Source organism: Schistocerca cancellata, chromosome 4, assembly GCF_023864275.1.
Source record: "Schistocerca cancellata isolate TAMUIC-IGC-003103 chromosome 4, iqSchCanc2.1, whole genome shotgun sequence".
Taxonomy (NCBI): Eukaryota; Metazoa; Arthropoda; class Insecta; order Orthoptera; family Acrididae; genus Schistocerca; species Schistocerca cancellata.
The window spans coordinates 632,747,769-632,764,515 of NC_064629.1; the positions used below are offsets into that span (position 1 = coordinate 632,747,769).

The following is a 16,747-nucleotide window of genomic DNA, read 5'->3' on the forward strand; positions in this document are numbered from 1 at the left end:
AAAGTGAAGCTTTTAACAGATTACATCATATTAGGCTGATGTGATTGATCATGCGAGAGAGAATCGGTATCTACGAACGATCATTAGGATTCATAGTTTGGTTTCCGCTCCTATGAATGTCGACGTACGTCCCAGCATTATATTTGTTGTTGCATACGCGGATATTTAAATATCGTGGCAGATGGCTGTCTTTGGCGATTTTATACCGTGACTCGCACGCCAAATTTGTCTACCATGAAAGCCAATATAAAATGTGAACATCTCGTGGAGCTTAGAATGATGCAGTTAGAACGGAGTGGAATGTGTTTTACTCTGAAGTGGTAATTTGGAGTGGGGGTCGACAAAAAGATGACAGTAAATGTAGCTACATAACTCATTGACGTGTATGAGCGTTGAAAAAGATAGTATCAACCCTCATCTAATATAGAATAGGGACATTTTTAAGATCATAACAACCGGAATCATTTGAGAATTTATCCGAATTTATTCGTAATGGTATAGTTGGAATATGCACTATGTCTCGCAAGGAGATGATCTACTTGCCTTGCGAAATACTGCAAGATAGTAAAGGGCCTCAACTGTGTTTCTATCGCAAAGTGCAATAACACTGGGTGGATTGTTTGGGGTAAGAAACCAAACTGCGAGGTCATCGGTCTCATCGAATTAGGGAAGGACGGAGAAGGAAAATCGGCCGTGCCCTTTCAAAGGAACCATCCTGGCATTTGGCTGGAACGATTTAGGGAAATCATGGAAAACCTAAATCAGGATGGCCGGACGCTGGATTGAACTGTCGTCCTCCCGAATGCGAGTCCAGTGTGTTACCCACTGCGTCACCTCGCTCGGTAAAGAACACTGGAATCCGTCAATTGGAGACGTGTTATTTTATTCATATGTTTACCTTAACTATCCGTCCAAAAAGTCCCGAGACGTCAGCGCAGCATCAACTGTGGCAACTTGAACTAACGACTTTAAACAACAGATGCGCATTCGATCACTAAGCTGTGAGCAGGCGATATTGAGTAGTGGACGTGTGGCCGTAATATGTGAGCATAGTTGTGTCACAAGTTGCAAACGAGCAAAATGGTTAAATGCACTGTTCAAGACATTCTCCTTAATGATTAAAAGAAGAGAAAAATGTGTGCAAAGTTCGTCCCCTATAATTTGATTCCCGAATGAAAACCACGACGCCTGGATTCCTATCGTGGCTTGACTGAAATGCAAAAGGCGGACAATTTTTTACCGGAAAATATCATCGCGGGTGACGAGACTTGGTGTTATTGATACAACCTACAACAAAACGAAAATGTGCATAAATTCACATGAAATGTCAACGCCTTTACGATAAACACATTCAAGCCAATGCGATGTGCTAGTTGAACAACGTCCCGCAGAGAGTCTTTACTAACAGTTTCGCACAGTGGTAGGAACATTCTGTGCATTGTATGAAGAACACGTGATGAATTAAAACTACCGTCTTAACTTTTCTCTGTTTCTTATTAATCCATTCTCGAAACGTTTTGGACTGCACCTGAATCAATAATCTCTCTTATTTTGATTTCATGGGCTTTTCGTGAAACATACATAGGAGGAAGAAATATATTGGTAGTCTTTTCTATGTACGTACGTTCTTGGAATTTTAACAGAAAAACCGCGTCGAGATGCACAACGCCTCTCCTGTAGCGTTTTCCACTGATGTTGGGTGAGCATATCGATGACGCTGTTTACTAAACGAAACTGTGTCGAAACGTGCTGTCATTGTTTGGATCTACTCTGTTTTATCTATCACTGCTATCTGGTCCTACTGGTTGTTTCCAGTAAATGTTGTCAGCTTGGCATTTGCCTTTCCTGCGAATCGCCTTGTTTGGTAATTATACATACTCCCAGGTGTTTAATAGATGCGATTGCTTCCGGCTATTGTTCTACGTTCGTGTAATCATATAACAGGTTAACGCAAAATACGTTACGGTTGTTTGTGTTGAAGGGCAGCTGCCAGTCATTACACCAAGTGCCGATATTGGGCTCTTTAAAACTCATTGTACGTTTCAGTGGAAGAAGCCTCTTCCTCTTGCATTCACATGGTTTATCTGAAATATCAAACTATCAGGCCTACCATAAATCTTATTCTTTGTCTTCATCATCATCATCATCATCATCTTCTTCTTCTTCTTCTTTGTCTTCTTCTCCTCCTTCCTCCTGAGCGCCGTCTCGTTGGAACAGGGTTCGCTTTTTGGGTCAATACACCCCACTTCTTACGGTCTAACGCTCCCTGTAGACTTAGTAACTTAGTTTTCTTTATCTTAAATCTGTGTTGATAGTGTCTAGCCACCGCAGTTTAGGTCCTCCGCGTCGTCTCTGGCCTTCGACAGTCATATGAAAGGTTGTACTGGTGACTGGAGTAGATAGAGCCCGTATGATGTGACCATAATAGGGAATTCTCCATTCTTGCTCTTATCACTGATTGAAGTCACTTCACATAGTTGCCGGATCGTTGTATCCCTGGTGTGGCCGCGCAGATAAATGTCTAATGATCTCCTCAGTATTTGCATTTCCATGACATGCAGTGAGTACACTCAGGACTTACATACGTTGGCTAACATTCTGTACTATATATTTCAACTAGCCTCACCATTGTGCGATATATCTTTTATTTTAGGTGGATATACACCTAATTACCTCAGCGAACACCAATGACGTCTCTGAAACGCATCCAGGTGGATCTGATTCTTGCTCGCAGATCCTCATTCACCGTCACTCTGACGTCGAGAACGTACCATAAATAGTTTCCCTCAAAATTGATGCGAGAAATGGCAACTGGCACTAAACAAACAAAAGTGAGAGATCATCCACATGGGTACTAAAGGAAATCATATAAATTTTGGGTATACGATAAATCACACAAATCTAAGGGCTGTCAGTTCGACTCAATACCTAGTAATTACAATTACGAGCAACTTAAATTGGAAAGACCACATAGATAATATTGTGGGGAAGGCGAAATAAACACTACGCTTTGTTGTCAAAACACTTAGAAGTTGCGACAAACCCACTAAACCCGGGCGTCTTGAACGCGGTATTCAACCATTTTGCTCCTTTGCGACTTGTGACACTTGTCCGTCATGTGCTGGAATATTGCTGCGCAGTGTGGGATCCTAACCTGGTAGGATTGACGGAGGACATCGAAAAAGTGCAACCAAGGACAGCTCGTTTCGTGTTATCGCGCAATAGGGGCAAGAGTGTCACTGATATGATATGCGAGTTGGGGTGGCAGTCACTGAAACAAAGGCGGTTTTCTTTGCGGCGAGATCTATTTAAGAAATTTCAATCACCAACTTTCTCTTCCGAATGCGAAAATATTTTGTTGACACCCACCTACGTAGGGAGAAATGATCATCATAATAAAATAGGAGAGATCAGAGTTCGAACGGAAATATTTAGGTGTTCCTTTTTCCCACGCGCTTTTCGAGAGTGGAATGGTAGAGAAGTAGTATGAAAATGGTTCGATGAACCCTCTGCCAGGCACTTAAGTGTGAATTGCAGAGTAACCATGTAGATGTAGGCTTCCTTTAACATAAACTATATTTAGGTATTTGCAGACTCACTGTTTTGATCGGCAGAGCCTTCTCTAGTTGCATATTAATCCTATCAATCCGTGATCTACGTATTGCTGCTGAAGGTCAAAACTCTCTTTAATGTTCTCTTGGTTCTATGAGTAAGTTTAATTGTATTTCCGTTATTGTACACTCCTGGAAATTGAAATAAGAACACCGTGAATTCATTGTCCCAGGAAGGGGAAACTTTATTGACACATTCCTGGGGTCAGATACATCACATGATCACACTGACAGAACCACAGGCACATAGACACAGGCAACAGAGCATGCACAATGTCGGCACTAGTACAGTGTATATCCACCTTTCGCAGCAATGCAGGCTGCTATTCTCCCATGGAGACGATCGTAGAGATGCTGGATGTAGTCCTGTGGAACGGCTTGCCATGCCATTTCCACCTGGCGCCTCAGTTGGACCAGCGTTCGTGCTGGACGTGCAGACCGCGTGAGACGACGCTTCATCCAGTCCCAAACATGCTCAATGGGGGACAGATCCGGAGATCTTGCTGGCCAGGGTAGTTGACTTACACCTTCTAGAGCACGTTGGGTGGCACGGGATACATGCGGACGTGCATTGTCCTGTTGGAACAGCAAGTTCCCTTGCCGGTCTAGGAATGGTAGAACGATGGGTTCGATGACGGTTTGGATGTACCGTGCACTATTCAGTGTCCCCTCGACGATCACCAGTGGTGTACGGCCAGTGTAGGAGATCGCTCCCCACACCATGATGCCGGGTGTTGGCCCTGTGTGCCTCGGTCGTATGCAGTCCTGATTGTGGCGCTCACCTGCACGGCGCCAAACACGCATACGACCATCATTGGCACCAAGGCAGAAGCGACTCTCATCGCTGAAGACGACACGTCTCCATTCGTCCCTCCATTCACGCCTGTCGCGACACCACTGGAGGCGGGCTGCACGATGTTGGGGCGTGAGCGGAAGACGGCCTAACGGTGTGCGGGACCGTAGCCCAGCTTCATGGAGACGGTTGCGAATGGTCCTCGCCGATACCCCAGGAGCAACAGTGTCCCTAATTTGCTGGGAAGTGGCGGTGCGGTCCCCTACGGCACTGCGTAGGATCCTACGGTCTTGGCGTGCATCCGTGCGTCGCTGCGGTCCGGTCCCAGGTCGACGGGCACGTGCACCTTCCGCCGACCACTGGCGACAACATCGATGTACTGTGGAGACCTCACGCCCCACGTGTTGAGCAATTCGGCGGTACGTCCACCCGGCCTCCCGCATGCCCACTATACGCCCTCGCTCAAAGTCCGTCAACTGCACATACGGTTCACGTCCACGCTGTCGCGGCATGCTACCAGTGTTAAAGACTGCGATGGAGCTCCGTATGCTACGGCAAACTGGCTGACACTGACGGCGGCGGTGCACAAATGCTGCGCAGCTAGCGCCATTCGACGGCCAACACCGCGGTTCCAGGTGTGTCCGCTGTGCCGTGCGTGTGATCATTGCTTGTACAGCCCTCTCGCAGTGACCGGAGCAAGTATGGTGGGTCTGACACACCGGTGTCAATGTGTTCTTTATTCCATTTTCAGGAGTGTATTTATCTTAATATTTTCCCCGTATATTTTGCAAGCTACCATTACAGATATAATAGTTCCAGACAGCCACAGCAGAAATGCGACTGGTGTCACAGATGCAGAAAAGAAACTCCCACCAACAACTTTTCCTCCGCGGGAGTCCAAAATCTCCAACATGTAGGTTAACCAGCACGAAACGATAACGATTACAGACGTAATGAAGGCTCAGAACACTTTGAGAGATAGCGTAATGCGTACTAAGAAACGCAACATCCTGTCACTGCAGATATGACAGGAAACAAATGCAGGAAACTAGGTGTTTTTATCAAAGTGTCCGTGTTATTTTCTCCGTCCTCCGCAGCTTTGCTTTTTGTATGGTGTCACGAAACAAGTATAGCTATATGAATATACAAGTGATGGCATTCAGAACTGCAATAGATCGATTCCGCAGGTATTGAGCGACATTCAGATTGTCCAGGGGGGTCTCCAGACACGTCTTCGCTAGTAATTCTGGCTCAATTCGAGGCGGGACTCATCACTGAAGACAGCTCTACTCCATTCAACGAGATTTCAGGCCGAAGACGTGTGTGAAGACGCCCCGGATAGTGATGGAATAGTAACCTGACTGTTGCAACAGGGACTTGCAGATCACTTTAAATCTGACAAGAGGCTTTGAAATAGTACGCTCTTGATCGAGGCACTCCAGCCAACCAAGCAAACAAGTTACAAAATGGCAAACTATTTAGAGAATATCCTATAAAATGTGAGGTGCAGACTGGGCTCAATTGTCGTATAGGAGTTTTGATAAGTCAAGACATTGTGGATATGTACACCAAAGAACTGCAGAAGGATGGGAAAGTACGAGGGCCACTGAAGTTCAGATTGTCATATAAAGCACTGATGATGAACTCCAGAAGTTAACATCTTTTATTCTGACATTCAATTTATCGAAGTTGCCTGAATATATTCCGACCGACGTTCTCTGCCTTAAAGTTAGGTCCTTGTATCTAATCCGACGTGATGCTTTAGGTGTCGAAGCTTTAGTCATACCATCATGGGGTGTAACAGTCAGGCTATGTATAGAAGATGCGACTCTACTGCACACGAATCTGGTACTCAATCTTCTGCTGTACCCACGTGTGACAATGCTCCAAGGCAAATCCCGTCAGGAGCAAAGAATATCCTGCCTTCCCAGAAGAGAAGGAAATCCAGGATATTAAAGTGACAAAATATCTCTCATACTCTGACGGGGAAAAGAAGTTTAAGATTTCACAGCCCTCCACTTTTGTGCAGTCGTTTGCCTCATCGCTGAAGTGGCCTGTGCAGAAAACTAGCGATGGCACCCAGACGTTGACAGCCGATCAGGGCACCTCCACCAGCACCTGTAAATGCAGCTGCAAGTCTGTGTCGCTAGACCAACAACCAAGCCTACCCACCATAGCAATGATGGTGGCTACAGAACCTAATGTCAGGAAGTATAACAGACCCCAAAATCCAAGGTGTCGATGAAAACCATCAAGCCGAAACCTTCAGGTCTAAAGCCATCAGACAATGCGACCTCGGTCGTGTCTGATGGATTGGGTGATGAGCATACTTTGGATAGTATTGATGTCGACGTTTCTCTCAGGGAACCAGTGAATCCCTCAAGGTCCCCCCCCCCCCCCCCCTCAATGCAGTCTCGCCACCACTGAGGCACGACAGGGAGAAAGACAAAGGAACAGATTACCATTAAGATGGCTTCCATACTTTAGTGGAACTTGAATGGTTTCAGAGTATATGTGGGGAACAACGTCTCTTAACTCAGGGTGGACGAATGTGTCTCTGTATCAAGAGACACATCCCATATTGTCTTACGCTCTGAGCTGCGTGGCTAGATTCTCCACAAAAAGGATGATCTTAGTTGAGAGAGAGCTAAAGGAGGAGTGGCTACTTTCGTAAACAACGCCTATCCGCCTATCACTCCTTGCTTCTCTCCCACACAACCAAACTGCAAGCAGTTATCGTATCGTTACATGTGCGTCATCAGTTGAGAATACATTCGCTCTACCTACCGCTAAATGAGGTTCTAGAGAGAGAGGCTCTCCGTGACCTCTTTACTCATCTCCCCCACCCTTTCATTGTGTATGGTGATTTTAGTGCATGTAATGTGCTTTGGGGCTCTGTAATCACCTGCTCCAGGGTTTAAGTATTCGAGATACTTCTCATATCCTCATGTGCTCATGTGCGTGTTTGTAGAACGGGGGGGGGGGGGCAGAACACACACTTCGGCACTGTAACAGGGTTGTTCACTGCTGTATGCTCCCCAGCCCTTGCACACACCGATTTATGACTTGCACTCAGGAGACCACTTCCCAATCTGGATTCACCTGCCAGACAGAGTGCTGACCAAAAGACAACCGCCAAGATGGATGATTTGAAAGACAGATTGGATGCTTTATAGCCAGCTTGCTGTATTTGAACACCTTGACAGCGTCCATGAATGGGTGGATCATGTTATCCAAATGATCCACCATGCTGCTGAAAATTCATCTTGCAGACTTCAGGCCATCTGAAAAAGCAACTTGTCCCTTTGTGCAGCGATGAATGCCGCTCTGCAGCCAATTCCAGGTGGACAGCTCTGCGTTAAGTTCAGGTGCCACCCAACTGGAGAGAACCTCTCAGCCTTATGGATAGCTAGGGTGAAATGTCGTCACATTGTTAGGGAGAGCGAGAGTAGATCTTGGCAACAGTTCTTGACCATCATAAACGGTTTCAATAGAAGTACAGTTGTATGGAAGGCGATCTGGAGGATTTATGGGAGATTTGGGAGATGCCCAGTAGGTACTGTAATGGGGAATGGAAGTCTCCAGACCACCCCAAGAGACACTGGCTATACTATGGCGGCCTATTTTGCCACAATTACCGCCACTGCCAGTCAGGATCTGGCTTTCTGGCGCTATGGTGCGGCCGCTGGGATGGGCAGTTGGGACTTCAGTTCATCACTGATGAAGAATATAACTGTCCCTTCCGCAGGTGGAAGCTGGATTCTGCGTTAGCTGCAGCTCGTAACGCGTCGTGTGGTCACGATACAGTCCGTCAAAGTTCGTTACAGCACCTCACCTGGCGGAGCAAAGCAGTCCTCGCTCTTTTTAATCTTATTTTGACGTCAGGTCAATTGCCCAACTGGTGGTGAGAGCCAGTTTTAAAAACAGACATCCTTGGTAGGACCGAACATACCCGAGTAGTTTTCGTAGTGTTGCCTTCACTAGTTGTGGGGAAAAGACCTTGGAGCGGATCGGTTGGTCAACCGACGCTTTATCTGGATCCTATAATCGAGACAGATCCTCAGTCGCCTTCAGTGTGTGTTCAGGAGGTATCGCTCCACGTTCAATAACATTGCCCTCCTAGAAGCGGCTGTACAACAAGCTTTAATGCGCTGACATCACCTCCTGCTTATATTTTTTGACATCGAGAAGGCATAAGATATTACTTGTCGGCGTATTATCCTTCGGCAGCTCCGTGAATGGGGTTTTCGGGGATGGCTTTCTATCTTAATGCAGTCCTTCCGCTCACCCAGCTGTTTTAGATATCGAGTCTGTGGCGACCTCTCCGACCCCTTTGAGTAGTGAGTGTAACTGTCTTTTTCATAGCAATTAGTAGTGTGACGTCTGTTGCTGCATGTCCTGGCCAGTGTTCTTTTTTTGTTGACGACTTCTCTGTTTTTTTGCTCTTCTTCGAGCCTTGCCACAACAACTTGTCAGTTACAACTGACTCTTAGAGGGTTGGGTGAAGAAGAGGAGTGTTAAATTCTCCACCAAGAATTCTGTGTGCGTTCTCTTTAACCATTCCCGGCCGGCTTTAAACTTTCCTGAGTCACAGATGAGCGACACTGTTCTCAATTTTAAACACACGGTGAGGCTTCCGGGCCTCACATTTGACTCGAACCTTACATGGTTGCCACAACTTAGGGATCTGAAAAGCCACTCCCTGAAAGCACTTACTAGATCCCAGTTCAAGGGGAGCAAACCCGACTTGTCTGCTCCAGTTTTACAGGGCATTTGTCTGATATTGGCTTGATTGTGAGTACACGGTGTAAGAGTCTGCAGAACATCTTATTTAAAGATACTGGAGATGGTGCCCCACGAAGGACTTAGGTTGGCCACGGGGGCATTTCTAACCAGTCCTAACCGGGCCTTTGTGTTGAGGCTGGTGAGCCGTCCCTTCACATCAGGCGACGACTCCCCGTGGTGCAACAGGCCTATAAAACAGTGTTCACGCCATACACGCCAGCACACCATACAGTTGCTCGGCTACCAATGAAAGGATCTTACGTACTAGACACCAAGTAATTAGGTCCTATGGGATTCGCGAGAAGGGTTGTCTTTTAAAGATGGGTGTAGTATCGTCCGCAGAACTAGGAGTCATGCAAAAGTTGGTACGTCAAGACGACACCACAAGCAAAGAAAGTTGCTGCAAAATGCATCAACGAATCAGAGACACACTCCCAAGTGTTTCCTTGTGACGCAGCAGCCGCAAAATTACTTATTTTAGAGCGCAGTGCAGCTCAGCGCACTCACTCTGTAATCAGTGACCACTTGTAATCATCGTTTACGACGACAGTGCACTCGTAGTACGGATCTAGCTGCGTTCGAATAGAACCGTTTTTCTGAATTTATTGTCTGTTAAAGACTATTGGACTCTGACGGGAACATTCACTGTGCAGTGAAGTGCCAAACGTTTTAAGTGTCAGCGACAGCATCAGATTCATGTCATCTGTGTGGAAACTAATTGTTTCCACAGTTTTGTATTTACCATGTTCAAGTTTTAATAAGTTACTAACAATTTGTGTGTGTTGTAGTATCTGCTCCACCTCCTCCTGAATTAGACTTACCACAATACGACAGAAGGGTGTGGCTAGTTTTAAGATTTTGCACCAAGACTGAAATAGATCTCCATCTTTGTTCCTATAGAGACTCGGAACTATGTAGGTTTGACGAATTTTTAAGACAGAGTGCACTCTCAGTTTTAGATTTCAATCTCTGGTTTTTAACATTTGAGTTAAGCATTACTTTTTTAAAGTTGTGCACACAGATGGCTTACAAGGGGACTTCCTCAGCTATTCAGTCGCATTCCCTGACCGTGTCTTCAGGGTTCGTCTTCGCCATTCCTATGTTGTACTTTCTGCAGAGTCCCATGAGATCCTGAAGGCATTAGAGCGGCTACGGCGTCTTCAGGACAAACAGTTTCTTATCTACTTCGATTCCCTTAGTGCTCTCCAATCGTTGCAGCACATGTACCTAGCAGAGAGACTTGCCCAGTTCATACACGATCAACCATACTTGCTGCAGCGGCGGAGGAAGAATATGTCATTCTGCTGGGTAGCAGGGTACGTGGGAATTCTGGGAAATAAACAGGCCTACAAAACCGCCAAGGAGGTCTCCACAGGCCATACCGTTGTAGACCGTCATTTCGCTGGTGGGTCACAGATCCATGCGGTTATGGGAGGAGGTGTGGCTGTCAGTGACAGACAAACTGCGACTGGTGAAGCCAATTATCCGGCCATGGCGACTCTCATGCTGATCGCTCTGGCGAGATGAGGTGGCCCTGACCTACCTCCGCATTGCGCACTGACCGATAATAGATGGCTTTTTACTCCAGCAGGAGAAACATCCTGTCTGTGGAGCCTGTGGCGTTCAGGTCAGCGTACGCCACATTTTTTTTTGTGACAAGCGGGCAGAAGTGAATTTAGATGGGGATCTGATCTGTGTTTTATCTGATGAAGAGACAAGTGTGGTCAAGATTGTAATATTTTCTGATACATCTGGACTCTGTCCTAAGCTTTATACTGGAGATGTGGGTGTGTTTCAGAGTGCTTGGCTCGTCTACTTTTATTCTAGTGATCAGCCAGCCGCAGATGTCTTCTGTCTTCTTTTAATTCTTTTAACTGCTATGTTTTAGATTTGAGAAAGAGGTTTTCGTTGTTTCCTGTGTGAGTGGGGGCGTGAAAGTTTGCACATCTTTCTTTACGTTTTTATTCGCAGTTCTCATTTCAAAACTTTTACTATCTTCCTCCTCACTAGTCTCATGACATGTAGCACGGGAGCTGAAGACCTTGCTGTCGTGTGCCCACAAAACCTGATCATCATTACTGACATCGAATTTTTTCGACAATGTGCGCTCCATCCACAGGAGCTACTTTAGAGTGTCCCATGATTACTGCTTCGATGTTACTTGAAACTTATGTGTCGCAGCGCTTCACCTCCTCTTGCGAGTTGATCTATTTTGGTGAAACTTGTCACATCGGGGGAACACAATTCAAGAACGAGAAACAGTCACACCTTTATTCGCCTCGATAAATGTTCCTTTGGCAATGCGGGCAGCCTCCTTGCTTTTTTTGTCAACGTAGTACTTAATGACGCTGACTGTAGATGTAATGTGATTTCTGAAAACTTACTTTTAAGGCCAACCACTAATACTTTGGTGATACCAAACGTCACTTTCCGTTTATGTTTCTACATACCCTACAGTAATATCTTTATTCTTATTAAAAAGTCAGTGACTAACAAAAGAATTTTAACACGATTATATCAGGGGCAAATAAAAAGTTTCCGTTTGAGGCGGTTGCTGCAGCGTATATGCAATGTATTGAGAATCCGATTCGAGTATATGAGCACCGACATGTAGACAGGGGATTAGTGTTTTTTTTTCCGACGCACGTGCGGTAAACGCGGAAACACGAACTATGGTGACGTTGTTGCCAAATGCGTCCAAACAGGACCATCGTGTTGTTATTTTTGTCTTGTGTACTGAAGGACAAACACCCGTCTATATCCATCGGAAAATAAAGAATCTGTACGGGGCAGCACTTGCGTCGAAAACCACCGTTGTGTAGTGGTGCGCCAGGGAGTGCTGCTGCTTCATGATAACGCACGTCCCCACATCGCAGATGTCGTAAAGCAGAAGTGGGGGACACTCGAGCACCCGCCCTATAATCCTGATCTCTCCCCGTGCGATTATCACGCCTTCAGTCCTGGCCTTGAAGGGTCGACGATTCCCGTCGGACGAGGATGGGCAACAGGCAGTTACGGACTTCTTCACGGAGCAGGACGTGGTTTCTGCCAAACGAGTATCTTCAGCCTGGTGCTCACGGCGATTTTGTGTCTTTGGCATACCGATACTGCATTGTACGGTCTAAGAACGGAAACTTTTTGATCGCACCTTACATCATAACAAATGTACTCGACGAGCTTCAGGAGTGATGAACAACTGGCCAGTCGTACTCTAATTAATTGCTGCACTTCTTTGTCGCACTGCAGGGCTGTTATCTCGAGCTAGACTGGTTTGTGTGTGATTACTGAACCGCTAACATGACGTTGTGAAGCAGATTAAATGTGAATCTTGTAAATTTTAGTTTAAAAGTGCTGTACCATAATGGGCAGGTAACTGTGGGAGCAAATGATATGCATAAATGCAATGTAGATTTTGTCTCAAAGGAATGGGTAGCTTAAGTAGAGCCCCAAGCAGCAGTTTTAAGAACGCTTTAGTTTTTTTTGTACGCTAGGCATGCACGTTGAAAGGGATTATCAGCACTCTTCACGGGACTTAAGCAACACTCTTCACGTTCTTCAAAGAACGTCACATATAGGCCTATGTGAATTCACATAAGCTCAATTTGTGTTGTTACTTCAAACCACTGAAGCATCTACAAAGAATCGTTGTTCACACCTTAATGACATAAATGTCACAATGAGCGGTTAACGCAGCTGTTTCTTTAGAAATTATTTTTATAGTAATTCTCAGGCAAAAATCAATACCGTCATGTTTATACCTTTTATAGTACTCAGCAACAATAATGATCAGCTAATTAATCTGTAGATGTATGTGCTAGTGCCGACTAAACAGTTGTTCTATAAAATTTGAGGACATAAAGGATATAAGGTATCTGAGTTTGATGACCAGATAATCAGTACGAACCTTGTTGGCTGTGACGAAACTCTTTGTCGTACATGTGATACACGAGGGCGTGTGCCTTGAGGATATTGGCCGTGACCATATAGCCGGCACCCAAGTGGTGAAGCAGCAGCTGTGGAGCCATGAAATTTGGCTGGAAGTAGCCTCTGGCAACGTGGGTCGGTTCATTAAACGTAAGCCACCATTTTACCTGTAAGATTATGTACATACCAATTAGTGCCATGTAGTTTCTTAGTGGTGTAGTATTTTGGAGTATAATAAAAGGACACATTTCGTTTAACGTGTCTTGCTTTTATAGATCTAGTTAGATATATTCACAGGCGGGTACGTCCCATCGACAAAGAGGACATTAGGGATGGGATATGGACTTGGATAAGGGAAGGATGAGGAAGAAATTGGAACTGTCCTTTAAAAGGAACCTTGATTTCATCGAAACAACGTATTCGGGGACGATGGTTCAAATTTGCGTCCGCCCAACCAGATTTACTCTCTCCGAAATTACCCTGAATCGCTTAAGGCAAATGGAGGGATGGTTCCTACGCTATTCCTAGCTTGTGCTCCGTCTCTAATGACATCGTTGTCGACGGGACATGAAACTCTAACCTTCTTTCCTTACTTCCTTTTGGAAACATTCCATTCGGATAAGATAAAGATGGAGAAGTAATAGGCCACGTCCTTCAAAAGGAATCATAAAGTTTTTGAAACAGCCTAAAACCATAAGAAAAGTAAACAAATAAGAAATTAATTAAGAAAATACTTTGCACCATAAGCGACCTCTAAAAATATTGCTCAATCTAAGAGCATAATTTTTTTTGTTAACGCAATGAATAACACTTGAAATAGAAAAATGGTCTTGTAACTTCGAGCTTTACATATCGTAAGATGTAACTATTTGTCTTCTGCAGTGTTTAACGGAACCTAAAGATCCAGATGGACGTGCTTGAATTAGATTCATCGTACGAAAAACTATTGCTCCCATGATTGAAACATGTCAAACGTCATCTAAGTTCAGAGGATCTTACAATATAAGGCTTATTTCAAGGGGAGCAGTAAATGTTTGAGCGCGCGCTTGGTATTAATGATTCGCTTAAAGAAGATCAGACTACAATGCGTAGTTGATGAACTTAAAAATGAAACATTGAAACAGTCGTGCGCGTGAGCGGGGGGAGTAAGTGTCTTTTTTTTAAATTGTTGTTTCGCCTTTGGATTAAAAGTCGCAGTGCCCCAGTTTCAGAAATTTTGCCTATTCTTTTATCCAAATGACAGTGGAAGTTCGCTTTTCAGGAATTTCACTGAACATAAAGATTACTGATTTGCAGAAAATAGTAAAAATTTACGACTGATTTAGATACTACGAAGTGTGTAGCAGGAAACTAGGCAGCATAAAGTTCAGAGTACCTACCAAATGGCAAATGTTAGTACCTGTCTCGTTAGCCGCGTGTAACGTGGGACGCAAGGCCTGTCAGAGGGAGTGGCAAAGTTGTGATTAAATCCGGACGCACCAAAGGTCATGATATGAAGCAAGTGTCGCTTTTCGTGTAACCGCATTAAACGTTTCAGTCTACTAGGAATTCAAGTCAGAACTGAGAACGAACTATGATAATGATTGATCAAGACCACCGCCATATCCACTGTTGACATCAGGAAACTTTACTGGAGGATAGCGAGTAAGTGGTTGTGAACGAATTTATCTATGGACATTAAAATTATGCAAAAACTTGTAGCACTAGAGGAATGCTATTTTACTGCTGAACGGTGGATCAGGCAAACACAGTACAAAAACGGAAAAATAAAATGGTTGAAGATTTTAAAAAAAGAAAGTGTTTCTGGTTTCACCAGATCATTTTCCGTTTTACAGTTTTAACTGGTCAATCGATGCAACATTCTTACTTTATAAGGTTTCAGTTGCAATTTTTGCATATCTCTGTGAGCAGATATTACTGACACACCAATCTAAAGTACTAAATGGTGCCAGGAATTTCTTAGACTTCTTACTAAGGCCGCTCCAACGTCCTGTAATTTATTCTTGGATAAATCTGCCACGCAGTCGGAGCAACGTGTCTGAGCATCATGCAGTGACCGGAGCCGTCTTATGGATCTATGGCTCTGTTGGTTCCCTCGAAATAATAGACGGCTCTTGCGCTTTGTATCAAACACAATGCATTTAATATTTTCGAACCTGTTGCTCTCAGGTTCGTTATTTACGCTTCTCTGATATCTCCTCTTGATACAGACGACCATTAATAGCGGTGCATTAACTGCTCTGTTCAGCACGATGCTGTATGTCGGTAGTGGTATGGAATGAACCGTTGTGAATGATTCTGTCATTTGCTGCTGTTTTACAACACGTTCCGTGGCTTCATTGTCGTTCCTTATTGACATTGCTAGATATATGAGGTTTAAAGTTTAGTGTTTCTCACATTCAGCATTGAATATGATCTGTACGAAATGGTTGAAAAGTTCTCGTAATTGTTCTATTACTGCTTAACTATCTGGTAAAGTAACTTCTTCTCTGCTGGGCCCACAAGTGCCAGAAAGTCATAATATGACAAAATTAGCTGCTAACAGTAATGTGGCACAACTGTTGAAACAAGCTTGTCGTGAACCTAAATAAAAAAACAAAAACAATAAAAAGCAAGAAACAAACTGTTTACAGCTAATTTTGTAAAACTATAAAGAAGCTATCTGTGGAAAATGTAACAGTATCATCTTCATATCTACAAAGCAAACTTTTATTTACTAATACGTAGTTCGAACAAATAATCAAATTGCATACGTAATCAACATAAATATCACTTGATAGGCCAGAGAGGCATCAACACATGGCTAGGGTAACGGAAAAATAAATGGCTGCAGAGTTGAAAGTAATTACATATTACTGAAACCTAAGAGATCTCTAAACTTCTTTTCATTTTTTATAGGATCAACTTTAAATTTGCATACAGATCCAAAACATAACAACAGTGCGCCTTGCTTCACTGAATATCTGCATGTTCTTGACTGGTTATGCCAGTTCTCTGTATCTCTTGAGTCATCTGTCGTTCTTAAAGGTGTCCACTTCCTTCAGAATCTTATGTCGTGTCTTATTTAGTTTGAATACTGGGCTTAAACTATAATTTATTATACGCTTAATAAGGACCCATTTTAATCAGTTATGTGCCGAGTTCTAAAATAAGTGCTTGCTGATACATCATAATCGTTCGTTTGGTGCCTAATATGACATGAAGGCCTTTTATGAGCAAATCGAGCACGTAATACTTAAGAAGGATGGCCGTTGTATTGATGACTTCCGTCTCAGTGTTTTCATACAGTATTACTGGACTGCACTGCGTTTGAAGTCTCTGGGGTGGTTTCGAAACAACTTGCAGTTGCCATCGACATGTAGCAAGATTGAAAAACCGTCCGCAGCTCGTGGTCGTGCGGTAGCGTTCTCGCTTTCCGCGCCCAGGCTCCCGCGTTCGATTCCCGGCGGGGTCAGGGATTTTCACTGCCTCGTGATGACTGGGTGTTGTGTGATGTCCTTAGGTTAGTTAGGTTTAAGTAGTTCTAAGTTCTAGGGGACTGTTGACCATAGATGTTAAGTCCCATAGTGCTCAGAGCCATTTTTTTTTTTTTGAAAAACCGCTACTCTTTAAAGTCAATAAATCTCGTTTCGAA

At 44.3% G+C, this 16,747-nt stretch overlaps 1 protein-coding gene across 1 annotated transcript in view; it reads right to left on the reverse strand.

The window, feature by feature from the left end:
- Positions 1 to 16,747, reverse strand: part of LOC126183542 (myrosinase 1-like) — a 241,559-nt gene that overhangs the window by 102,290 nt on the left and 122,522 nt on the right. Inside the window, exon 5 of the mRNA XM_049925612.1 lies at positions 13,094 to 13,280. Coding sequence (XP_049781569.1) covers positions 13,094 to 13,280 — 187 coding nt within the window. The remainder of the gene's footprint in view (positions 1 to 13,093; positions 13,281 to 16,747) is intronic.